Source organism: Physcomitrium patens, chromosome 1 (genome assembly GCF_059467195.1).
Source record: "Physcomitrium patens ecotype Gransden chromosome 1, ASM5946719v1, whole genome shotgun sequence".
NCBI lineage: Eukaryota > Viridiplantae > Streptophyta > Bryopsida > Funariales > Funariaceae > Physcomitrium > Physcomitrium patens.
In genome coordinates, this window is record NC_143410.1 from 16,784,094 (window position 1) to 16,810,719 (window position 26,626).

Consider the following 26,626-nt stretch of genomic DNA (forward strand, 5'->3'; position numbering starts at 1 on the left):
AAATGAACTACTCTTATATAATACATGAGCTCATCCTATTGGAACCACGATTCTAGAATCTCATGCATTTAATATTCCAAAGTCTAAGAAATAATTATATAAACATGGAAAAAAATGCTCATAAGCACCACATCAATCATGGTCATGACCATTTTCATCAATATAGAAACAATAAACATTCTACAATTAATTATAGTAGAAAATAAAAATCAAAGATGCATTTTTGGCATAAATATGGAATGATTGGATATTTGGCATATGTATGTTGTACTTCAAAATACTTTATTAAAATATTCCAAAAAAATAAGAAACTTTGAACTGAGGCTTGTGAAGTTTATACTATATATGCGTCCATGAATTCAATTGGTGTGAAGATTTAGAGGCTCATATAAAGGAGAAAACCTCTAATGATGAATCAAATGATGCGCTCATTGATATTGTAATAATACATATTATATTGCAGGATAGACAGTTTTTTATTGAAAAATCTTCAACTTGGCAAATTAAAAATTTGATGACTATGGCTAGATTGAATGCGTTTAATTCCCAAGAGGGAATAGCAATGGTAAAATTTCCTACGAGCTCTATCATAAAATATAAACCTATAATGTTTGCATCCTCAGCATTTCAAAGTCTGATCAACTACCGAGATGTACATGCCACTGGTTATCATCTCTCAATTACAATTCTAGATAGGCAAAAGGTTTTGGTTCTTGAAAAGAACCATAAAGTTGTAGAAAAAGCTTTTATTATGACAAATGGTTTATACCAGATTGCAATCAGACCTCATATTATATTTAATTTTATATCATTTATAACAAAGAGTTGCATTTTTCTTTGGCATGGACAATTGGGACATCTAGGATCTATATTATTTTGGAAGATAATTCCATGGATAATTAGATATAATTTAAGACCTTCAGATGGAAATTTTATGGAATTATGTTGTGCATGTGTTTAAGGCAAGATGATTGCTTGGCCATCAATTTGAAAACTCCGAGAAGAATTACCACTAATGCTTGAAAGGTTTTATGGTGATATTTGTGGTCCTATTAATCAAATATCTTGATCATTTTGTTATTTTTTGATCCTTGTTGATGCATCAAGCAAACAATCACATGTTTTATTATTATCATCTTGAAACATGATATTTGCTAATCTTATATCTATGTTTATTTGTTTTTGAGGATATTTTCTTGATTATCCTATCAAAACATTACGTATGGATAATGCAAAAGAATTTGCATCAAAGTCCTTTGAAGACTATTATACTATAACAAGGATTGAGTTGACATATTGTGTTCCATATGAACATGCTCAAAATGGACTTACAAAGTCATTTATAAAGCATATACAATTCATTACCCGGCTACTCTTTCTTTATGCAAATTTACATACATCTATATGGAATCATGCAGTTTTGTATGCTGCAATATTAATATATTTCCATCCTTCTTCTCTTGAAATTATAACACTATAAGAGCTTATTTCAGGTTGTATTCCAAATGTATCTCACCTATGGGTATTTGGTTGCTATATTTGGCTTTTAGTACTAAAACATAATGACATATCATTGAAGCTCATCCACAAGAAGGCATATATATTGGTTTTGATTCACCAAGTATTATTCATATAATTGATCCATCAACAAGCATATTATTACATGCACGTTTTTAAAATTGCCGTTTTGAAGAGAACGTATTTTCATCTCTTCAAGGAGGAGTATTTAATCAACAAAGAAATTTAGTACTTGCATTTGGAGCACTAGAAACATTTACAATGAATCCTGATCCTATAACATCTTTGGTTGAAAGTGAAGTTGCCAAGGTTCTGTATCTAAAATGGATTGCAAATGAAATATTTGATGGTTTCAATGATGAGCCTTGGATTACAAGGATTCCAATTAATGAGGCTCAAAATGAACTCGCTCAAATTGCAATACCACTAACAAATATACCTCAAGTTAAAACATCAGCAATTAAAAGGACTCATGGAGCGAATAAGCAACCACAAAAAAAAAAACTATAACATATGGTGATTTTGGTATTATTTCTGTGGAAGTTCCTAGTAAACCTATGGGACCATCAATTAATGACAATATGTCCATGCATATTATACCTTCACCTCATGCTACAGAAAATTTTGAAATTAGGAGGAATTAAATCAAGTTGAGTACAAAATTATTTGTTCTATATTATGCTATTAATGATCTTTAGGATAGACCATTTATTATAATAGATAAATTATTTGCATTCATGATAGCAAAAGTTCTTTCTTACAAGAAAGAAAATCTTGAATCTCAAACCATTCAAGAAGCGATGTGTTGCTTTGATTGATTAAAATAGAAAAGTGCCATTGAGGAGGAGTATGCTTCTTTGCATAAGAGAAAAGTCTTTGGTCCAATTGTGGATACTCTTACTTCTCGCCTTGTGGGATATAAGATAGTATTAATATGAAAGCAAGATGCTAAAGATCAAATAAGACGCTATAAAGCTTGTCTTGTTGCTCAAGGATTTATCCAACAGTTTGGCATTGATTATGAATCTACATATTTTCTAGTCATGGATTCAATTATATTCCAATATATTATTGGAATGGCAGTTCATGGCACCTTTGAAATGCATCTCATGGATGTGGTAACTATGTATTTGTATGATTCACTTGATGCAAATATTTATATGAAAGTTCTACTTGGTTTGGAAACAGGAACTCCAAATGCACCTGCTCCAAGACAATATTGTGGTATTAAATTACACAAGGCCCTATATGGTCTAAAACAATCTAAATGCATATGGTATCAATATCCTCAAGATTATTTAATTATAAATAAGTTTGTAAATAATCAATTAATTCCTTATTTATTTATCAAATAGAATAAAAGTAGTTTTGTGATCATTGATGTATATGTTGATGATTTTAATCTAGTGGACACTAGATTTGCATATGTTGTAGATACTAATCGTCCTATATGTGAATTTGAGATGAAAATATTAAAAAAAATAACTTTTTTGCATTAGTCTTTAAATTATGCATCTCTCAGATAGTAGCATTTTTCTCTACCAACTAACATATCTTAGACAAATCTTACAGAGATTCAATATGATTGATACTTATCTATTATCCATACCAATGGTTGAACATGGTTATGATGATCATGATCCATATCGTCCGTGTGAAGAGGAGAAGGAAATATTAAGAGAACAATATTCATATCTTATAGTGATTTGAGCACTTTTATATTTAGCCACATCTATCAGATTAGATATTACATTTTCTGTTAGTATTCTTGCAAGATACATTTCACGTTCAACACTAGGACATTGGAATGGCATCAAATATTTACTATGTTATTTAAAAGGCACTGAAGATTTGAGATTATATTAAACATGATCTGTAGATCCAAAATTAGTTGGATATTCTGATATAGGATATAAATATGATATTGCAATAACTAAATCTCAAACATGCTATATATTCTTAAGACATGGAGCTACAATATCATGGAAATCAATGAAACAAATTATAACTGCAACTTCATCCAACCATGCAGAAATTATTGCCCTATATGAGGCATCTCAGGAATGTATTTGGTTGCAATTGATAAGCTCATTCAAACAACTTGTAGATTTTTATATGATGATTCTCCAACTATCTTATATGAAGATAATAGCACTTGTGTTGCACAGATGCAAATTGGTTTTATTAAAAGAGACAGGACAAAGCATATTGATCCAAAGTATTTTAGTTATATCTATGACTTGATTACTAATCAAGTACTTAAGATCAAGAAAATTGAATCTGCAAATAACCTTGCTGAATTTCTCATCAAAGCTCTCCGTTTGTGCAACCATCATTGACTTACTTATGGCATTGGCATGCAAAGACTTGCTTTTCTTAAGCAAGAAAGTTAATGAACTCTTGAGATAATTTTGTACTTTTTTTCCTTCATCTATGGTTTTGTCCTTAAATATAATAAGGTTTTCCTAGATAAGGTTTTAATGAGACATCAGTTCTTAATCTTATGAGATTACAGAAAAGTATAGATTATAATTCTATGCATATAAATATTATGACGAGCGAGGAGGAGTGTTGAGAGCATTAAATGTAACTGGCACTCCCCATATTGTAGTCTACAATATTTGGAATGTAGTGGAGAGACATTGTTTATCTTCTCTCCTTCTCTTTGTATAAAGGATCTAACCCTATCAATAAACTTACTTCTTGTGTGTGTATGTGTTTACATATGTATGCATATTACTTCAAATACTATTGTCTCTCTTTCTCTAAAATATTCTCAACAAAATTAATGCACACTCTCTTCCTCGAGGTTTAGACAGAGTATGGGAGCCATTGCACCTAGTTGTCACCTATATTTTTGCATTAAAAGAACACAACAGCAAGAACACATCACACGTCTGATACTCAGCATCTACATAGACCTGGTCACCTTTTCACCTTTTGTCTACTCAAACAGTAGTCCGGCCTCCTCAGCAAGCCCTATCTCTACATCAGAAACCACAACTCTTTTCATACTCGCGCCCTCTCTACATTTCAATAACCAAATCGAGGCGACAATGGAACAACACTCACAAGTCATCTAACTAATCTCCATTTCAATCTCTTCCTGACTACCAGTACACACTCATCACCGAAGTTAAGTAATCCATCTTACAAATACCAAAATTCCTAACACTCTCACCTAACAAGTTGCCGACAAATGGATTGAACCCGGCCATCGCATCAGCGAAAGAAATCGCTGCAATTCGTACGAGTGAATTCAGACGCATGGCGCCTCGGCGGTCGCCATACGCCTCGCATCTGAGAAACAGCCAACGCATGTGAAATTAGTATCGATATTTCAAATGATAAAGGCATTCATTCATTCATTCATTCATTCATTCACACTCACCTACTACTACTTTGCTCTGGAGGCAAATGCGTTGGTGCCAAAACGAGTGCAGGAGAATGATCAGGTGCAGCGAATCTTACAAATATATATATATATATATATATTAAAATATCGTCGCTGCTTCAGGGGCGTGTGGTGGAGACGCGCCTTGCGAGGTTTTCAAACCACGGAGCCAAGAAAAGGACAGCAGAGAACTCATCCACGTGTGCTATCCAATGCTCTCTATCTAGTCCTCTCTAGAACCCGATCCCTGAAAAGACCTTCATTCCAGCGCCTTCCTTCGATTTCCTCCGTTTTCCCCAGAAACTCAACTGCGCGAGAGCCGCTACTCATCCGCTGCGGAGGTTTATCTTTTGGAGACAGCGCCTTTCACCTTCGTTTTCTTTGTGCTCTAGGTCATAGCTTTGTTTGCAGAGTCTTAGGTGCACTCGCGGTCGAGGATAGTTTTTTGTTTTTTCGAGTTTGTGTTGTGAAGCTGTTTGTGAGCTGAGCGATACGGGAAGTAGTTTGTAGGAGAGGTAGCAGAGCATAATGGCTATAGCGGGTACTGCTGCGGCCGGGGCCGTGACGACGACGGCGACGGTGGCTTCTGTAGGCTCGAGGAACGCTGTAGCTGGGAGTTGCAGCAGTAGCAGCAGGGGTGTAGCGGTACGAGCTTGGTCTTCGAGTAGATTTGTTGGTGTGAGAGCCTCCAACAACGATGTGTCGACGAAGACGGTGACGGGAGTGGTGTTTGAGCCCTTCAGTGAGGTGCAGGATCAGCTTGTGAAGGTTACCACGTCGCCACAATTAGACTCGTTGGCTCGTCAGCGCTTCTCAGCTTCTTGCGAGGCTGCCATCAATGAACAAATCAAGTAATGCTTCAACTTCTTTACTTCTTTACTTGAATTTCTTCTATCTGTCCGAGCAGTGCTTGGTTACCACGTATTTAAGCCTCGTATTGTAGTGGTGACAATGCTCGAGCGCGGAACTAGGAGTCTTTTGGTCTTGGAATGAAATCTTCTGTTTAGATCATATAGATTGAGTATCATAAAAAGCGTTGTCGTGTGGTCGTGTAATTCGGTTAAGTTCTGGTTATAGGTATTTTCAGTGTGTAGGGTAACTCTTAAGTTAATGTGGGCGTAGTTTATTAGAGGCGGAAGTGTTTGGGTCGGGTGTGTCGAGCTTTGGAGTGTTAATCGTGGGAGAAGATATTTTGCTCACTTTCATTGAGTTTTATTTTTCAGTCCTACTTCATAGTTCTCTTCCCTTAAGCGTGTGGAGTTTTCTGAAAGATCACGTTGATACTTCCACGAGCCACGGAACTATGTATGACTGAACGGCGTACTGTTAGTTTCTGGTAGAGCGTAGTGAGCGTTTTGATTTATGGAGCTTGTTAGGTGCAGCGCCACACTAGCACTGAAGAAGTTTGGTCAACCTCGCGTAATGTGTTACTGACATTGTACTTGACGTACTTTGTTTTTGCAGTGTGGAGTACAATGTTTCTTATGTTTATCACGCCCTATTTTGCTATTTCGACCGTGACAATGTGGCTCTTCCAGGTCTTGCGCAGTAAGTATTGCTAAGCTACTCCCCTTTATGCTTCTTTTTCAGATATTAGATAGAGCAGTGGACTAACTGGTATATTGCGGAAACGTTTGCAGGTACTTTAAAGCCGCTAGTGACGAAGAACGTGAACATGCTGAGAAATTGATGAGATACCAGGTATGATCTATGTGGGAAAAGTATACTCTGACCTGCGGTCATATTTCTTTGATTCGCTTTGGATACCAGTGTTATCCATTCTTGTCTCGGTTTTAGACGTTGCTCTTCCATTACGGTCATAGTCTGGTCTGCAGTGTAGCATTTGAGGTCATGGTTGTTGTGAAGAATTGTGGTTCGGATGTTATCAGTGATGTATTACATGGTGGTGCGCATTTCAGAACCAGCGAGGAGGAAGAGTCAAGTTGCAATCTATTGTTTTACCTGAGATGGAATTTGACCATCCTGAAAAGGGAGATGCTCTTTATGGTAGTAAACTCTTTGAATGACAGAATCATTTGTAGTATGTTTATTGTGAACTGCATTCTATCCTTTTTGCAACATTCGGATATCTAACCATGCTCGGTATGCTTTTCAGCTATGGAGTTGGCGCTTGCATTGGAGAAGTTGACTAACGAGAAGCTTTTGCAGTTGCACCAGGTAAATTACGCTTTCTTTTAAGGTCTCGTCACAAACTTTTAATTAGCGTTGCAGTGGTTTTTAGCTAGTATGTATCTGATGATCTTAAAAATTCCTCAGCATCGATATTTACCTTTAGTGAGAACTAGAATCAAATAGATTTTTTAACTACTTAAGCAAGTCGTGTTATATAGGTTGAATGCAGTCACTATGAGAATACTAACAGGTCTTTCTTGTGGATTGGACAGGCTGCCTCTGACGCCAATGATCCCCAGATGACTGATTTTGTTGAAGGGGAGTTTCTCACAGACCAGGTATTGCCATTTGCACTTAATGCACAAAGTCACTGTGACCCAGAGCTTAACGACATCGTGTTGTTATAAGATGGAGTGATTGTTAAGTTTTTGCGGTTGTAGTACTTAGTACGTGGTAAAAAGGTTGACGTGAGTAGTAGGGTTTTGGTAATGTCTTCGGTTCTCTATCAACAGCCTTACTTATTTGTCTTTGTGACGATCTTTGATAATTTAATAGCGAACCTATAAGATAGAAGCTACATACCTTTTGTTATGCCTTTTAGGAGCAGATTACATTATACAATATGATTTCTCCACTTTACTAATTTAGAGAATTTGGGTGATTAAAGGTTGAAGCAATCAAGAATGTGTCCGAATATGTGGCTCAGCTACGGAGAGTTGGGAAAGGGCTTGGTAAGATCTTCAAATCCGGTCATGTTTGTGATTATGATAGTAACTATACTTATGACAATTCTAAATCAGTCTCATCTGTCTGTGATTGAACGTAAGTTAAGAGCTTTGTATTTTGTGTTCACCTACATCAGTGATGTCTTGGTAAACTCATTTCTGCTATGTGTATACAGGTGTCTACCACTTCGACTTGCAACTACAGGAAGAACAAAATGGCGCTGCTGCAGCTTAAGGATCGTTTACATTCATCTTTCCATTTTATTAGTAGAAGTGAGATCTCATATAAAGATTACCTTGACATTGGATGGATCACACCAGGTCTACTTATTGTCCTTGGTACTCAACTTCAAGAATATATGTGAGGTTATGAGTAGAATTGCTTCTACTTGAACAGGTTAATGCAAGGATCCTATGGTAGCGCTCTTCACTGCACACATACAGGTTTTAGGCCTAGAATTGTGTTATTTGAACAAACCTTTTTATCCATTTTGGAGAGCAGAGGTACATGGGGAAAGAATATGTATTGCTTTCCTCCAATGAAGCGCACATGGTTTTTCTGCATTGTGAAAACTTGGGTTAAAATTTAAAATTTTGTTACTCATCACAGGTGTACTTGTGATAATATTTGGTTATAGCTTCAAGCACACAATCTCATGTGTACAAAATCAGTGGTATTGCTTCCACATGACAGTGGCTGTAAAATTTTGCAATGAACCATCATGCTTTTTAATGGTTTTTTAACGAAATACCAGTCCACTAATTTCAACTTTTCTTAATGGCATCTCTTAACAATATTTTGAATAATTAACAGTAATTGATATACGACATCAAGAAAATTTGCTAACACTTGCTTGGAGCACAAACCGGGTACAGTAGAACTTTACGAGAGCGGTTCTTGATAAGTTTATTTCACGAAATTACTGACTAACATATTAACATATGGCAACAATACATCCACTGCATTATGTTAAGAGGTTTTGTTTTAGAAAAGGGTGTGCCCTACAACTAACTATTGTCTTATCTGATACATTTATAGTTTTGATAAGTTGTAAGGTACATTAGATGTGGTGGAAAAAGGGGAGTATGTGAAATCTTCACCTTCATTTATCAATTTATTTTCACAATGATGTATTGATTAAGGAACATGCTCATTAGTGAGATTTGTTTTGTAATAAACAACTGTGTCCACAAATTTTGTGTTGTTGAGAATTTAGTAGGACTAACAAAGTCACTTGCTACAAGTGGAGGTTGAGGTAATGGCTTGCATCAAGTCTACTACTTTTATCTATGACACACTTGATTAATACATCATAGATGTTGTAAATAATTTTAATGTGAAGAAATTAACTAAAACATTATATATACATATATATATATATATATATATATATATATTAAATAATTTAGTAAGGTGTAATTAAATCTATAAATAAATAAATAAAAACATAAAATATCTTATTAAAAAATAAAGAAAAACAAATTGTAACATGGATGGTCTTTTCATAATTAATCCAAGATAATACCTATCAGTTATAACCACAAAATTTGTCACTATAACAATAGTGTCAACACATTTATAATTGTGAATTTTACTAAGATATGCACTAAGTTAAATACAACTTAATATAAGCACCTTTTAATAATTCTTTAACTTTGAAATTTATTTATTTTCAAATATTTCCTTGGGATAGCTAAAATATGTAATTTTAATATCAAAGTTATAATTTTCTAATAAGATTACATTTTAAAATGATAGCCTTTTAGAATATTATTGCTATATATATATATATATATATATATATATATTTTAACAAGAGTTTTACAAAACAATTATTAATTAAAAGTGAAAATTGAAATAAAAAAAGTCTCTTTGTAAAGTTCCAATCCACACAATTTTTGAAGCTAAAAACATGACAACCAAAAAACTCCTACCATTAAAGATGTGATTCAATTTCCAAAAGATCCAAGCAATTTATAATTTTTGTCATGGTATTACATTATTTTTTGTCAACTACTCAATAAAAAATATTTACATAACTTTTAATTTCTTTAAAGTTCTGTTTTGTATTTTTTTGGTTGAGACAATATATTTTTTAATTTGAATTTAAGTAAAATTAAGTTTTAAAATATTAGAGAGAGTTTCTAGTGAAGAGGTAAAGCCTCTGTGTACTTTGAATGAAGCTTTGAATATAAGGTGAATTTAAATTGGGATACCAAGATAGAAAAGCTAAAAATATAACATAGAAGGAAATATGAGACAAGAACCTTTTTGTAGAATAAGCTTAATTCCACATGTTTATCAGAAATTGAACATATTGAAAGCAATAATATACACAAGTAGCTCAAAAAGTTAGAAGCAACAACACACAAGAGAATCTACAGTGAACAAGAGAGCAATTCATAGTCTTTTTATTTCCAAAGAAAAAAAACTATATGGATGTATAAAACCAAAAAAATAATAATTGTGAGGACTCTAGGAGCCTCTTTGCTACAAGAGGATCTTTAAAGCTTCAACACTCATAGCAAAATAAAATCACAAAAATATAAAAATTACAAGGAATATGTTTGGTAAGGACTTTCTACAATAAGACACTCCAATCTAAGAAAATCTAGGTTAACAAATTAATGGAAGACAAACCCTCATCCTTACATATTTAAATGATAGCTATTTCAGAAAATTGTATTCATAAGTAGATGAGTCCACTCAAAGTGATGTTTTATCAAACTCAAAGTAATGTCTTTTGTTATATGGCACTATCCTAATATAGTATTATTAAATACTATAATAAATAATAAAATATAAAACTTACTTCTTCCTTCTAAATAGTATTTACTCATTGAAGTAATTGTAAATACAATTGTATTATTTACTTGTTTGGCCATTATACAATTTTAAAAGTCGTATTGATACCAGAATCACCATCGTTCATGTTTCCATATTATAAAATAGACAAAATTGGAAAAAAAAAAAAAGAAGCCTAAAAAAAATTCTATCTATTGTTATTTGAATTTTTCTAATACTTAATACAAGTTTGAATAAAAAATTATAATATAAATCTGAGAGCCCCTAACATGTGCTAATTTAAACCTTCAATCATTTTATTGAATTAGTATACATAATTATTATCAAAGCCCAAGGCAATCAAATTGGCAAACGAAAAGAAATGTCATCCAGCATTCAACCATGAAAATCCTAGGGTTCACATTTGTGTCGATTTACTAAAAAGCAAGTATAAATTTTCGCTGAGCAGGGTGTCGGAAAGATTCATCACTGAAGCTCAGAATTCACCAACACTCCCCGATTATATATATAAATATATATTAATAAATAAATCAAAAACCCACACCGTAGGAATTAAAATCGGGTGAGCCGCAATGATCTGGATGTTAATCTCTTCCCCCCAAGTAAACCTTGACGCTGTACCATGCTCTTGTAATCCAAATATATCTTCAACCAATTCGTTTGATTCTTGTGTTCCCTCACATTGCAGTGTATCTTTGTACATGGCTTCTCACCTGTTACTGCTGCTGCATTGGGATCTTGTTCCACAGCAGGCTCCATTTTGTCCGATTCGTCGTCTTGTTCCGCTTCGTTGTCGCAACTATCCTTCACATCTGTGGGTTTAACCACCACAGCATCCCCTTCAACACCTCTGCGCTCCAGATCCGCTACTAATTTCCGAAGAGCTAAGTCGGTGTCATCCTTATTCTCAAACAGAATCTCGGTTACCTCGGCAGGGGTGATACATACAGACTGTTCATGTAGAAATCTTTCTATCTGCTCAAACAACGGGTCACTCGACACTGATAAATAGTTCGAGGCGAGAACTTTGAAGATTTCGAAGTTGCAGAACGACATGTGGATGTGCATGTCCATGCGACCTGGTCTCAGCAAGGCCGGATCCAACTTCTCGATGTGGTTTGTGGTGAAGATTATTATGCGCTCGTTCCCGCAGCAGGACCACAGCCCGTCGGTGAAATTTAAAAGCCCCGAGAGGGTAACTCTGCTGCCAGGAGATGATGTCGTTTGTTTGGATGATGTTGACTTCAGTTTTCCTGCTGGTTTTTCGAAGCGTGATCCTGTTAGGTCTAGTGAGCAATCTACGTCTTCTATGACAATTATTGACTTGCTCGTTGTGTTTGTTAGCAGAGCCTTGAGCATGCTGTTATCGTATACCTGGTTGCAATGATGCAGATGTATGTTAGTTGCTTGAGCGTAATGTTGTCACACACCTTGTTTGAATCGTACCACAACATAATTAGTGGCACTGGAACAAATACATACCTGTGTGAGCTCGAGGTCGTAAATGTTGTAGTGCAGGAGATTCGCCATAGCCGCAATCAAAGAGCTCTTGCCTGTGCCCGGAGGACCATACAAGAGATATCCTCTCTTCCACGCTCGTCCTACTCTCTTGAAATAAGCTTCTCCCTCCATGTATGCTATGATGTCCGTCATGAGGCGGTCCTTGGATTCAGGATCCATAGCCAATGTGTCGAACGTCGAAGGATGTTGAAATGTATGCGATTTCCAACGCTCGTGGCTGCAGCTGTAAAGGTACAGGTCGGTGAGCTGCAGCTTGTACTCTTTGGCGCTGCGTGAAACGTAGTCCATATAACGGGACATGACGAAGACTTTGTCTGTTTTCAGCATCTTCAAGGTGTACTTGTTCTCCTCTCTTTCACCTCCATTCGAACCTTTCATTTTCTCAGTGGTGAAAGTCCACGTCACTTTCACACCCTCGTAATGTTCGGACACAGTCTCACCTCCTGTCTCAAGCAAAACAGCAAACAAATAGTATAATGAACAGCCGAGACTCTTTTTGAACTTGCTGGAATCATGAACTGGACATTAGGGATTTTCATTCACGGGCGAGGTCTGTGACTGAAATCCGCACCTGCTAGCGTGTAGTTGATTTTCTTCGCAGATTCCTCCTGTGAAAGATACAAATCGTCAGCGTCCTTGATGAGCTGTTTAGATCGCAGGTGCATCTCCACTTGGCGGTAGAGATGGTTAGTGCGCCCCCTGCCATCTAATTCGTGGAAGTGAAATCGGCAGTAAGGGTCTGTACTCCACAGCTTCTTGATCAATTTGTGCATCCAAAGTTTCATGAAATGCTTCAGTTCCTGAGGCAGAAAGCCGCAGACAATCGTCGCCATCCCCATGAGGGACCATACGTACGTCACACCAGACATCATCGCGAGGTTGTCCTGCTACACTTCTCCTGAGGCTACAATTGCCAATTTCTGCGGACCTCGGCAACCGCTGGAACTACAGCAAGCGAGCAACTGTTAACGGACTGCTCATTGTTAGCAGAACCATGTCCGCCTCGAATTATCGAATCAGGCGCTGTGAATGATCATTGATGAGAATCTAACAGCTTACGGAAGTTAAATTTGCTAGCTACGACTAATCCCTCGAACAAACAAAACACAGCTCCCGCTCTGTACTACCAAAATAAACGACCTCATTACCTCAACTTAAAACACGGCACTCGCATAAGAATGTCCGGAGCGCTGAAAGAATGACGTCTCAATCACATCTCTCTGCACCCGAGCGAAGATCACTACAGGGAGCTACTACAACCAAGAAACAAAGCATCTAAAAAATTGGCAATTCCAGCAACTTTTCTGCCCGGTCTATCAACAGAAAACTCCCGACCTTCTCCTGCCACAATCCTGCACCGTGATGACAGCAGTTCCTGACCAACACCGATTCTCAAATCCCCCGGTGTTCTTTTGCGGTGCAGCAGTGGAATTTTATCGTGTTATTCCTTTCTTCACATCGAAGAGAGAGCTGGCTTCGTTCACCGCATCGTTGGCCAGTTCAACGCCAAGTTTACTGTATCAACAACAGCATCTGCATCTGTAAGGAATGGTCCCTGTCTTCTTGTGCGTGATTATTGTGACTCGTAAATCCTTCCCTTGTCTTACCTTGCTTTGCTTTGCCTTGCCTTGCCTTGCCTTGCCTTACCTTGCCTTTCTTGTCTGTACACACAGTGCGTCACCTGTCGGAGCCTACTTACTACCTCCGAACCTTCACAACTTCATACTCCTCATTATTCATACTTTCATACGTATTCCCCTTTTGTTGTATCATTATACAGAAATGAATTTCACACGAACACGACCTCAAACTGTCTGTATTTCTGTGTGTCTTTGTGTGTGGTAGTATCCATTGCACCCAAACCAATGCTATGAGAGCTTAATTCAGTGGTGTTTTATGCACCATCGTGGATTAGATTTCGGTGCCATCGTGGATTAGATTGCAGCCTCGAGTTTCGAACCACGGCTTCTTCCTTTTATTGTTCTTTCATACCATTTTATATCATTATATATTGTGGCATATTGGTGGTTTGTTGATTTCTGTGATCTGTCAGCGGAGCTAACAAGCATTTGATGAATGTATCTTTAAGAAGAAAAAGAGAGTGGAATTTTGTTGAATTATACTGGTTGAACAGAATTGTGATGAAATGTTTGGTTGTGATTTATATAGTAAATGGACAAGTGAAGCTATTTTTTTAGAAAATATTATAAATCTGAAGTACAATATGATTATTCTTCGAATTTTTGTGATTACTAAATGCATAGAAATGAATTTCAGTGGTTATATGAACGAATTCATGACATCAACGAATTTTGCACATGGCTCACACGGACGCTTGATTAAAATTTGTAACTTTATTGGGATACATGTGGTGGGATGGTATTCTGTTTCGAATTTTAATGTACATAATAAATGGGTGGAATACGTCCAATTAATAAATAAATTAAAAGGTTCATTTGACCATCAGAACAAGAGAGATCAAATTTGTTCAACTAATCCCCCAACAAAGACTTTTTATCCACATGAAGTAAATAGTGGGGAAGGTGGGGGAGGAGGTTGGTCATCCACCCACCCAGCCATTCATCTATTCATTCATTCATGCCTTCTTTCCAACACTCAATATTGGTATGGAATAAAATGAAATAAAATAAGCATTGGCTACCTCAACTTTGTCATCCTTCTGACATGAGGGGGGGGGGGGGGGGGGGCAGCTCCAACTCCTACTTGTGTAGCTGGGCTTGCTCATCATGCTTGATGTTCCCACACTACCAAGCTAGCCCTAAATATCCACACAGCTAGCTTCACCCTGCCCTTTGTTACCTTAATAATCTCCATCTCCTAAACAATTAAATAACAAACATATGTAAATATGTTGTGCCTATCAAAATATTACTTACATTATTATACACGGTTACTCATTGTAATATCAATCATTTAAATCAGTATTTAACCTAAATACATGGTTCAAGTAGTAAATAATTTATTACTTTTCAAATGGGAATTATTGGACTCCTACCTAGTTGCTAAGTAACACACAAATTATTAGACAAGAAGAAATGCGACAACATAGAGAATTATTTTAAATGGTCAACATTAAATCCAAGATGGAAAATTCATAACCATTTACTAAACACCCACAATACATCCATCCTGTACATCGCTCGAAATTCATCCATGCGATAGTTTTCGTCGACGAAGGTCGGACTCAAGCAGAGGAGCAGTTAGTTCGGAGACTTGGATGGAGGTTTGAATTTCAGGGGTTTAGGGTTTAAGGATCACTCAACAGCTTCCTTGACCAGATTTCGGGTTTTAGAATGGCAGGAGTTTCTATCTCGGAGTGCAAGGAATACCTTGTTGCAGCTTTCCGAGCTGATAATTTGTGCAGATTGGCATCCTTAGGTGTGTCGCTGGTTTCTTTGTGCGTCCTTCGTTCAGGGTTTTCATTTTTGATTTCTCGCGAACGCATATGTTCTTTCTGGGATTAAGTGCAGTAGTGGCTTTTATTCACCACTTTGTCATGATCAATCCGACGATTCGACGGTAATTGTAGATTGCGGAGAGGAGTTTCGGAGCTGGTTGAGCGCGTAAGACCTGCGAGCGCACCTCCGTCACGAAATCATGATGCTGCGGAGGCGTGGAGTGAGCTCAATAGTGAGAGCCGTAGATGCGTCGTGGCGCTGGAGATGCGCACAGATTCAGTCGTTTCAAAGTATTGAATCTTCCAATACAGCTTCTGATGAACGTGCTTTACAACGCCACATTCATGGGAGGAGTGTCTCGAATTTCTCTACAGTTGGAGAGCCTTGTCTGATAGCTGCTCCAGAGGTACCGTCCGTGTGGCGAACATTCCTTGCCAGTGGTCAGGTTTTCCAAGAAGAAGTGGTAGTGGGGGAAGTGAAGGTGAGTTTTGAGACCGGGAAGCTAGCCCGGTTTGCAGCAGGGGCTGTCGTGGTAAGAGTTGGCGAGACGAAAGTGCTGGTTACAGTGGTGGCCGACCACAAGCTGGATGCAGGCAAGGACTTTCTGTCCTTACAGGTGGAATACCGCGAGAAGCAATATGCTCAAGGGAAAATTTCGGCCACATTTATGCGGCGTGAAGGCGCGCCTAAAGAAAGAGAACTTCTGTGTGGCCGCCTTATAGACAGGTCGGTTCGACCACTTTTTCCTCGGAGTTTTTTCTATGATTCTCAGATTATAGCCAATGTGCTATGCTCGGACGGTGAGCAGGATCCTGATGTCCTTGCTGTTAATGCAGCCTCAGCAGCCCTTATGCTCTCAGATATTCCCTGGAAAGGTCCAATTGGTTGCGTGCGGATTGGTAGGGTGAAGGGGAAGTTCATCGTTAACCCCAACATGGATGAGTTGAGTGTGAGTGACTTGAATCTGGTATATGCATGCACGACAGAGAAAACGGTGATGATCGAGACGCAGGCTCGTGAGATCACAAATCAGGATTACATAGCTGCTCTACATCTGGCACATGCCGAAACTACTAAGTTGATCCCTCCGCAGCTGGAATTGGCTGCTAAAGTGGCAGTGCATAAGCGGCCTCTGCCAGTGCTTAATGTTCCACCTGAAGTGTTAGAGAAGGTCAGGTCTCTGGCTGAGGTTGCTATCGAGCCTGTGATGGGCAATCCTCTATTTGGCAAATTTGAGCGTTGTCAAACTCTAGGCAAGATAGAAGAGGATGTGAGGAATGTATTAGTTGCTGAAAGCGACGAAGTATCCGTAAAGCTTTTGCCCTATGCATTTGATGCAGTGAAAAAGGAGGTGATGCGGCGAAACATCTTCGACAAAGGCATAAGGGTGGATGGGCGAGGCCTTAATCAGGTGCGTGAATTGCAGTGCGATGCTGGGACGTACCCGTCCCTCCATGGCTCCTCGTTATTCTCCAGGGGTAACACTCAGGTTCTGTGCACAGTCACCATGGGTACACCTGACGATGCCCAACGTTTAGACTCTCTTGTCGGAGTCGACCGGAAGAGATTTATGGTTCATTATAGTTTCCCTCCATTTTCCATCAATGAGGTAGGGCGTACAGTTGGTCTAAACCGACGAGAAGTTGGGCATGGTACACTGGCAGAGAAGGCATTGGTTGCGTTGCTTCCTCCAGAAGAGGATTTCCCTTACAGTGTTCGTGTCACCTCAGAGTGTTTGGCATCAGATGGGTCATCTTCCATGGCTACGGTTTGTGGTGGTAGTCTGGCATTGATGGATGCAGGTATTCATTTACGTTCACATGTTGGTGCTGTCTCGGTAGGGCTGGTGAGCGTCAGTGATCCAGCAACGGGGCGTGTAACCGACTACCGAATTCTTACTGATATCTTAGGGTTAGAAGATCACCTTGGTGATATGGATTTCAAAATAGCTGGAACCAAGAAAGGTGTCACAGCCGTCCAGCTTGATATAAAACCTGCGGGCATCCCATTGCACATTCTGTGTGAGGCGCTGGAGCCTGCATTAGTCGGCCTCAGGGCTCAAACATTAAGAATATCCAGGTATCTAGGAATGCTCGTCTTACTGTGCTAGTCGTTGTCACATTGTGCCTTTCATTAACACTTCCTCATTCCTGGTTCTTCGCCTTCTAAGTGTTCTTCTGCGCAGAGGGCCGTGATTTGAGAATTGTACTGAGTTTGGTATTTGAAGGATAAATTATTGGTGGTAATGGTGGTACAGATGTTAATATGAATGTGATTTGTGACTTACTACTTGCACGTTTTGTTCATGTTTGCACATCATTACCGAATCATCCCATGGATGTGTCTTAACGTGATTTTGTGCCTGGAACAGAGAGTTACTGATGCACGGATAAGTGTATCGGGAGATGGAGTAGTGACAATTTTTGCCAGGGATCAGGCTTCGTTTGACCAGGCAAAGCAAATGGTTGAAGCATCAGTAGGGAAGGAAGTGGAAGTGAGAGGCACCTATTTAGCTCGAGTAGTTGCGATCAAGGACTTTGGAGCATTTATGGAACTCAATGGAGGTTATCAGGGCCTGCTTCATATCTCAGAAATTGCACATGAGCGTATCGAACGTATATCTGATTATCTTGTCATTGGGCAAGAGCTTTCTGTTGTCTGTATCGGCCGTGATCTTCGTGGCAATCTGAAGCTGTCGCGGAAAATGACTTTACCGCCCCCTATGCCAGGAGCTACCCAATTACCAGTCCCTTTAGTCACATCCCCAAGTGCACACGTTTCTAAATTTAAGCAGAATTTGACCTAGTCATGGTGTCCTCTTATTGTGGATGCTATATCATTTCGAAGGCTCAATTGACCGGATTCGAACACTTCGACTTTCTGGTCTGGGGATTTAAATCGTGATATGTGTTGTGAGCATCCCCATACAAGCGTGTCACCTGCATTCCGGAGGGACTTGAATTTTTTTTCTGGCTACATTTTAGGGTTCCAAAAGCGCACTTCAACTATGTGGGTTCTGCAATCAACTATATCCAGTGATCAAAGTTGCAAGCTTATTTCGAATGACGTCCATCTAAAGGCAAGTGTGATCTCAGATAGGTTCACAGCGATTAAATTTAGAAATGTAAATTTACTGGTCAGTGCCGTTCTGTTGTTATGATCTACACATTGGAGGACGATTATTGGAGCACTTTCATGAGCATCCAGTTAGTCCGGGCTACGCATTCCCATGTTGGAGCTTAAGACCTATGACGAGTCCGAGTTTGAGTACTCTGTTGCGGATGACGGAAACCTTGTAATGCTCAGACTGGGCACGCAGCTTGGCGATCGACGGAGTCTTTCTGGAGTTCTCGACTTGGTGTGAAGGGATTGTCAAACTGAGTCTTACCGCTGGGAAAAAATAGCTGCAATAGGTATCATTCTACGCTAAAAGCTTGTTGCTGCAATTCATGATCTAATTTTCGCAATGGCTAAACTAAGTATTCAATATTGATTCTCGAGCCTGGTTTTAATGTTAGGAAATTTATTTTTAGTACATATTGACTCATACACGTAGACAAACTTATCAAGCTAGCTTCATAAAAGTTGCTTTCGTTGAAGACTACGAGTTTCTCATTGTCTGGTGAGCAGACATTTTCGTCGTAATTCGTGAAACATGTCAGCTATTATTCCATCGTGTCGGTGGTAAGGATGATAGTGCAATGAAGTTGTCTATCATTCGATCACGCATATCGAAACATAAGTCCTATCATATTTAGAATTGAACATTTATCTTAAACAATTTTTTATGTAAAGGTAAAATTTTAGTAAAAGAATATAATAGTTTTGTAGAATTATAAGCTGTAATCATGCCCATATCTATATAAATGTTTTTGGATAATGAGTTCCTTTGTATTCAAAGAGCAAACATTTTTGGTTTTGGCAGAAGACAAGGTGAAACAAAGATTCATTTATTGGCGATAAATAACCAACACAATAGAGGTATTTCAAACAGACTTGAATTCAAATTCTTTTGTTGAATAATCATATATGTTGCATCATGAACTTAAGACAATCTATTAGAATCCCAACCAAATTGCTATATAATTTTTTTAATACAAGTGTATCACTATGACATTTGGTAAAAATTGTCAAACCATAAATATTACCAATATTACTTGAGTTGAATTAATAGAGTTTGTTTTGGTATGAAAAGATAAGAATATTACATGCATCTAAAGTACACTAAATGATCAACATGTATTCGTGTAGTAATAAAGCAAATTAAGAAACAAATAAATAAATAAACTAAATTCTGATCAGGTGATATGAAGCAATTTCACCAAAGATTACAAAACTTATTATTAATCAGAATTTTTCTTTTACAAACAAATGCAACACAACATTAACTGTTCATCATTGTTAATAAAGTTTAGTTGTGTATTTATAAAATCAAATGAATATCTAGTATATATGAACAGCATAAATAGCTGAAAATTATAATTAAGGTGCATAAAAAGATATAATAAAAGATAAGTATATATATATATATATATAAAGATATATTTGTTGTATATTTGAATGTCACGGTAGGTTCATACTTTGTCAATAATGACATAATAAAGATTGAAAACTAAAAACCTATTCTAAGATTCAAGAATTATATAGAATAATGAATTTTAATTATTTGATGAAATAGTTCATGTGGTTTTAAGATGTTTTACTTATATATAACCTCATAATTTACATGAAAATTAATTATGCATAGGAAATAAAAATAAGAATTATTATAAATGATTTAAATATATATATATATATATATATATATATATATGATTAGAGAGTTGTTAATGCTATATCTCCAATTGATATTGCTACACCTTATATGATCTCTTTGTAGATAATTAGATATTGATATGCTTCTTTCTTTTGAATATATATATATATATATATATATATATATTACTTAAAGAAAAGATAGTGGTTGAAAGATAGATAATAAATATTTTATGAAAAAACAAATTTCATGCCATTTTTTGAAAAAAACACAATTCTTGCCTTGAAAACTATTTAATTCAAATCACTTATTTAATTTTCTATTATTATATATACTATATATAATTTAATTATTTCAAGTTTTTAAAAATATAAGAAATATTTTTATTTATTTATTTTATTTTTTGGGTCAATATTAGAATTAAATATTGGACTACCAAATGAACCCTAAGCATAGAAGTGTGCATTTTTAGTCAATTAAAGTCTTGTAGAGGTCATGTAGGGTATAGCAATAATTAAGGATATATTGTTAATAATTTTCTAAATTTAATGTAATGATCTTTTGTGCCATCTTATAATAATATCTTTATTCTTTCAAATTTTATTATTTAGCCAAGAAAAATAATTATTGCTTCTTATGTAATTAAAAAATAAAAATATATTTTTTTTAGTATCTATGTTAAAAATATAAAATTTTACTTAAATTTTTAGTTGTATTTTAGATTTGATTAGATTTTATTAATATATTATAAACTTTGTAATAATTTTAAAATAAAATATATGATTTTTCTGAAATATTTTTGAAGTTTCTATAGTATTTAATCAACTAAATTCTTTTTTTTGTATTATTCTTGATCCATGTCCAACTTTTCTATCATAAATATATAATTGTGTATAATTATATTCAAATCTTATTTTAATAGAAATACATCAATTTGATGTGAATTCTTTCACAATATGAAAAAAAAAAATCAAAATCAAAACCTTTATGAATTATTATGTCAATTTTACTTTAACAAATATAAATGCATGAGTTGTATTAAATTCTCAAGTACATTGTTAGATTTTTATTTTTTATTGTTATTATTGTTATTATTATTATTATTTTATCAATAGATCTTAGATAATAGAAGGTAAACCTTTCAATCTAAATGTATTGTATGATGGTGGCATATCAAGGCAATTTTTTATGTGTAAGTTCTACAAAAATTTAATTTGCAAATGATACTGAATGTGAAGAATAAATCTATTGCTTAAAAAGTATACTTCATTTAGATTTCTATATTTTGAGAAAAGTTTATAGATACATATGCTATTTTTTTCCCATTAAACAATGATGTGTTTTGCAACTCATCAAATCCAAATTGCAATTTTCTACTTTTATCTATATATATATATAATTTTATCTTATTCAACATTATAATAATTAATTTTTACTTTTGAACTCATAAATCTTTAAATATATATATATATATATATTTTCACTTTGATATTATTAAGTAATCAATGCATTAACTATATTAGTATTTTGTGGACATTCTAGGTGTGATTTTAATATAGAAATTTTAAATGTATTTATTAAAAAGAGTTTATCTCCTCTGCATAACAAGTTCAATTTGAAGTATAATCTTTATAGGTATAGTTTATTATAAAATATATTTAAAAATTAAAATAATTATATGAAAGACAATGCTTCTTTCCAAGAAATCTTGTTTAGAATTATAATAAATTTGTATCCATTTAATGATGTCAAATCATTCACAATTATACAAATGATTTTGGATAATTTTTATTTTAAAGTCAAGATAGTGATTTTAAATTTTTTTTTTAAATTTATTTTGATGGTAAAAAATTGCTAATAACCAATCATTTTGATTCTTTTTGTAGCATCAATTAAATATATTAGCTAGATGTTACTTATAGTTTCTTTAAAAATAATTAGATATTTTCAAATATTCAAACAAGTTAATATCATCAAGGTCGTAGACATAAATGAAATAAATTTGTTGATTATTACTTAAAATACTTAAAATATTTTTAAAAATATATTATTATTTATATTTATTTTATAATTGATGATAGATTATTTGAATTGAGATATAATTTTATTATTATTAATATTAGAATTATAGTATTTAATATTAATAATATAAATTTAAAAAAATATTAATTAAGATAGTACAATAGATGCATGATTAATGTTTTATCACCAAAACATTGTAATATTTAAAATCTAATATATGTATTTTTATAAAAATATGCTAAGTGTTACTTAGATTTTTGAGGTTATTGATAAGAATGGAGAAAGACCTTGTAAGTCTAGACACAACATACATGATGATTGAAAAAAAAATAAGGCTCAATTAATTACCTAGTCAGAATCACATAGCCTTGAGCCAAATACTATCTAACTTGTGGTGCTACTGCTTGGAACCTCCTAAATATTGTGCTAATTCTTGACTATCATGTTGTGCTTTTCCCAACCTTTAAATATCCCTCAACCTTACTATGTCCTTGTTAATTTTGGCAACCTTGTAATTTAGCATCTTATCTCTTTGCTTATTACTCTTTTGATGTTGTGCTGTCATAGTACCTTGGCAGGTAACATTTGCGAGCAAGTATAAGCTCCTTGAATGGTTAACACTATTGCAAGCAGATATAGTTACTGAAGGTCGATAGTACCTTCATTTAGAAGAAATTTTTAATGCATAAATTTTATAAAAAAAACTCTAGTTATATTAGATGCTAAATTCAGATAATTAATTAATTAATTAATTAATATAATCTTATTTATGAAGATTTATTATTATATACAAAAAAATTAATATAGTGATAAATTATTTTTTATACATAAATCAACAATATTTTTTGTAATTTATCAAATTTATAGTATAATTACAAAATATATATATTATATTACATCTTATAAAAAAATTATTATATTATGTATATATATATATATATATATATATGATTTTACATAATTTATATTCCTAATTAATATTTCTTGCTAAGTTGATAATATTTGCAAGAATTAAAGTTGTTTCTAAATCATGAACCTATAACTTTGATTTTTTCATAATAAATAAATAAATAAATAAATAAATAAAACTACAATTCAAATGAAGAATATAATAAAAATTTGAAGAAAAAATATAATTATATTATTTGCAGCATAGAATGTTGTAAATGGAATGGCTTATATTACAAATATCTCAATATACATAAAAAAATAAAAATAAAATAGAAAAGTAGGTGCTATCCAAACAAAAGCTAGCTATTATACTCTATCATTGTATTCTATCATTATCTATAATGATAAAAATTTATAGGAATCCAAGAATCAAGTAAAATGTACATGAGTTTCTAATAGAAGTCTACAAAATTTTAACTCCAAAACAATATATATGCTTATGTGCAAATAAAGACACACAACATAATCAATGTTCTACTATGAAACAACCATCTACTATTTGTAGCAAAAAATGTTGCAAGCACTAGAAACGCCATAATTAATAATTTGATCAATATATTTAATGATGGTTCCAAAGTATCCTTTAATGGATCTTTGAATATATCTCCTATCACAACTACCTTATATGCATTTGATTTCTTTGGCATTAGACTCTTTGCATGCTCTAAAGCACTTGCCTCAATTGAACTTCTTTGTATTGTTCCACATTCCTGTCATATTTAATGTTCATATTGTGATTTGTCATATTTCCATATACATTGTCATCTCATCAACTCTCCTTTCTTTGCCGCCTTAACATTTTGTACAAAACCAATCTATTTCACATCCACTCAAATGCAGTTCCAATACCAAAACACTTATCAAAGTGTCTATGCCAAATAATGTCCCTACAATCAATGGCATAATCATTATCAATACGCTTAGCAAAACCACCTCTTTTATTGATAATAATTTCATATTAGTAATAAAATCTTGTTTAAATTATAAAATTTTCATCTACTATGGTTATAAGTTAATTATAATACTCCTATACATGTATATATAAGTATAAAGATATATATTATTATTTAATTCTATTTAATATTTAAAATTACTTAATTTTTGACATATTTTAATTCACTATCACATGTTCATAATAATTTTGTTATTTTATAATCTTTCTATAGTTTATTCTTTTGAATGCTATGCCTTATCTAATATAGGAATCAATATTACAATTTTTACCATGAGCATATAAAAGATCTTTTAGGTGATTTTTATAAATTATTAAACAAACCAAATAATCTTTTAAATTGAACATATTATTGGCAATGTTAATATCTTATTTTGTACAAAAACTTCATCCCAAATTTAACTCCATAAAAACTTGATTCAATTATCATTTAATTCCTTTGTTAACAAAAACATTTGTTTATTTCTTTCAACATTTACCCTTGTGTGATTTATATGATGCATGTATAAATATATTTATGTATATACACATTCACCAAGATTGTTATTTTTATAATACTTAGAATATATAAATATAAATATATATATATATATATATATATATTTTCCAACTTAATCCTAATATCATTTAATCTGTTATGTTTGGTAGAGATGAAGAATTTAGAAACAAAGGAATTTAAGTATCTAAATTTCTAAATACTAATTTCTTTTAAATTATAATTTAGAGTGGCTCATTCTCATAAAAGTTCTCATTTTTCTTGTTCTCATTCATTTTCTACTTGAATCATTCTAGGCATGTGAAACTTAGAAAATGATGACAGAAGAAGGCAATACGTAATTTTTTCTATAACAATCCTTCATGATCTGTATTCTCATGTGTACATTCCTTCATGCTACGGTAGGTGCAAATGGAGTTGTGAATGACTGCATTCAGTTAATTTTTATGTTAGGATTTCACATATTTGTACAGTTACATGTGTAATCTAGTTTTATCACCGATTACTTCTTTATTATACAAAAATGTAGATGAAACTGTTTCACGGGAAGTTATTCCACACTAGGGAATATGAAGGAGCATTCAAATTTTCTCTGGCCGTTTTTGTTTGCCTTTTCGGTTGTTCAAAGTCATTTTACAAAGTCGTATCAGAAATATATAGTAGTGTGTTGGATATAGACTAGGTTTTCAGTTCCAGCAATTAAAATAAGAAAAAATGGTTCGACTTACCTTGCAAAGTAGTAATAAGTAAAAAGGCGAAGCTATCACATCCAAACTAGACCTGCCACACGACACACACACATGCCTCAAATGCTTCAAGTAGAAAATGGGGATTTGCACCAAAAGACAAAATTTGTAGAACATACCACTCAAAGACTCGGTAATCAGGTTAATGATATGCTTCAAGTTAGGAATGGCAAAACAACCATACGATTATAGAAGTGGATATTCAATAACAACGATGAATAGTAGAGGGTGTGAAAGTGGCCTTTGAAAACACACTTAACTAAGACACACTTTCAAAGTGGGTCAGTCTTGGTTAAGTAGGTTTCCACCACGCAAATAGACAAAATTTAGTGAATCTTTAGATATAAAGATGTGCGAGGCTCAGCTTACCAAAGAGCGAGAAGACTCCAAGAGATATGTCGTCTTCAAGACATGCGCTTCATAAAACTGGATTAAAAACCTCTTACCTTGAGAACTCAAAGACCCAACAGAGCAGGAAAACCGCTTGATGGAATGATTCAGTTGATGGTAGGCCGTGGGATGCAGCAAGCTCCTCTGATTTCCGATTCCTCGAAAGGTATACATGCAGGCACTGCCCGGACATCATTATTATTCGAATTGAAAACGAGAAATTTGAGTACAAAACATGGCTTATGAGGCAACTGTAGTATCCACAAGTACCATCCAGAATGACCTACTGAAACACTTACACCACGGTTGATATTTACTCAGATATTTGGAGTTTCCATAATTCAACTTCAACAAACAAAAAGCTCTCATTAAACTTAAGAAATAAAAGCATACCAATACTTCTGCTGCAATACAAGATAATAGCATCTTAAGAACTTCCCATTATAGCATAGTATTAGTAACGACCCTACAATGAAATCATATGCAAGCCGGATACAAAGAACCAAACTGAATTTTCTCCTCACAACGGAAAGTCCTAATTAACAAGGTCCTAATTGACACTTCACACCTGACATAATTCCAAACAGTATGGCAGAAGCGTCCTCAGAGAATCAACTTCGAAATTCTTGAGCAAGTTGAAACACCTACCTAGCTGCCAGTATCAATGACGGGGCATTAGCCCGTTCCCCCTCAATATTCGTTTAACATTAAAACAAGAGAACCTAAGGATTTAGTTGTATTATCATAATGTTATTCCACAACTGTAAGAGACCCAGGTCGGAGGCGGCCTTAAGTTA

At 34.6% G+C, this 26,626-nt stretch overlaps 3 protein-coding genes and 1 long non-coding RNA gene across 7 annotated transcripts; 2 read left to right on the forward strand and 2 right to left on the reverse strand.

Annotated features, from left to right (window-relative positions):
- Positions 1–5,207: 5,207 nt before the first annotated feature.
- Positions 5,208–8,374, forward strand: LOC112282927 (ferritin-2, chloroplastic). Its single transcript, XM_024521126.3, has 8 exons — positions 5,208–5,763; positions 6,377–6,460; positions 6,553–6,613; positions 6,832–6,919; positions 7,029–7,090; positions 7,318–7,383; positions 7,713–7,776; positions 7,947–8,374. The coding sequence occupies exons 1-8, from the start codon at positions 5,441–5,443 to the stop codon at positions 8,003–8,005; spliced, it is 807 nt and encodes a 268-aa protein (XP_024376894.1). The 5' UTR covers positions 5,208–5,440; the 3' UTR covers positions 8,006–8,374.
- A 2,598-nt stretch (positions 8,375–10,972) lies between these two features.
- On the reverse strand, positions 10,973–13,638 carry LOC112282920 (AAA-ATPase At4g25835). Of its 3 annotated transcripts, none has more exons than XM_024521112.2 (4): positions 13,246–13,614; positions 12,669–13,036; positions 12,059–12,540; positions 10,973–11,950 (listed from the first exon to the last, which is right to left on the reverse strand). In XM_024521112.2, the coding sequence occupies exons 2-4, from the start codon at positions 12,967–12,969 to the stop codon at positions 11,129–11,131; spliced, it is 1,605 nt and encodes a 534-aa protein (XP_024376880.1). In that variant the 5' UTR covers positions 12,970–13,036; positions 13,246–13,614; the 3' UTR covers positions 10,973–11,128. The 3 variants fall into 3 exon arrangements, with proteins under 3 accessions (XP_024376880.1, XP_024376875.1, XP_073391199.1); XM_024521107.2 differs by having other exon boundaries at positions 12,669–13,042; positions 13,246–13,513; XM_073535098.2 differs by having other exon boundaries at positions 12,669–13,638.
- Positions 13,639–15,578: 1,940 nt separating this feature from the next.
- LOC112279370 (polyribonucleotide nucleotidyltransferase 2, mitochondrial) lies at positions 15,579–19,189 on the forward strand. The gene is made up of 2 exons (XM_090246568.1): positions 15,579–17,611; positions 17,888–19,189. Exons 1-2 carry the CDS (start codon positions 15,716–15,718, stop codon positions 18,320–18,322), a joined length of 2,331 nt encoding a protein of 776 aa, XP_090102694.1. The 5' UTR covers positions 15,579–15,715; the 3' UTR covers positions 18,323–19,189.
- A 4,624-nt stretch (positions 19,190–23,813) lies between these two features.
- On the reverse strand, positions 23,814–26,601 carry LOC149989904 (uncharacterized). 2 transcript variants are annotated; one of them, XR_016503793.1, is made up of 3 exons: positions 25,886–26,601; positions 25,422–25,473; positions 23,814–24,132 (listed from the first exon to the last, which is right to left on the reverse strand). It is a non-coding gene; the product is annotated as an uncharacterized LOC149989904 (long non-coding RNA). The 2 variants fall into 2 exon arrangements; XR_016503782.1 differs by lacking the exon at positions 23,814–24,132 and adding an exon at positions 25,009–25,120.
- Between the last annotated feature and the right edge of the window lie 25 nt (positions 26,602–26,626).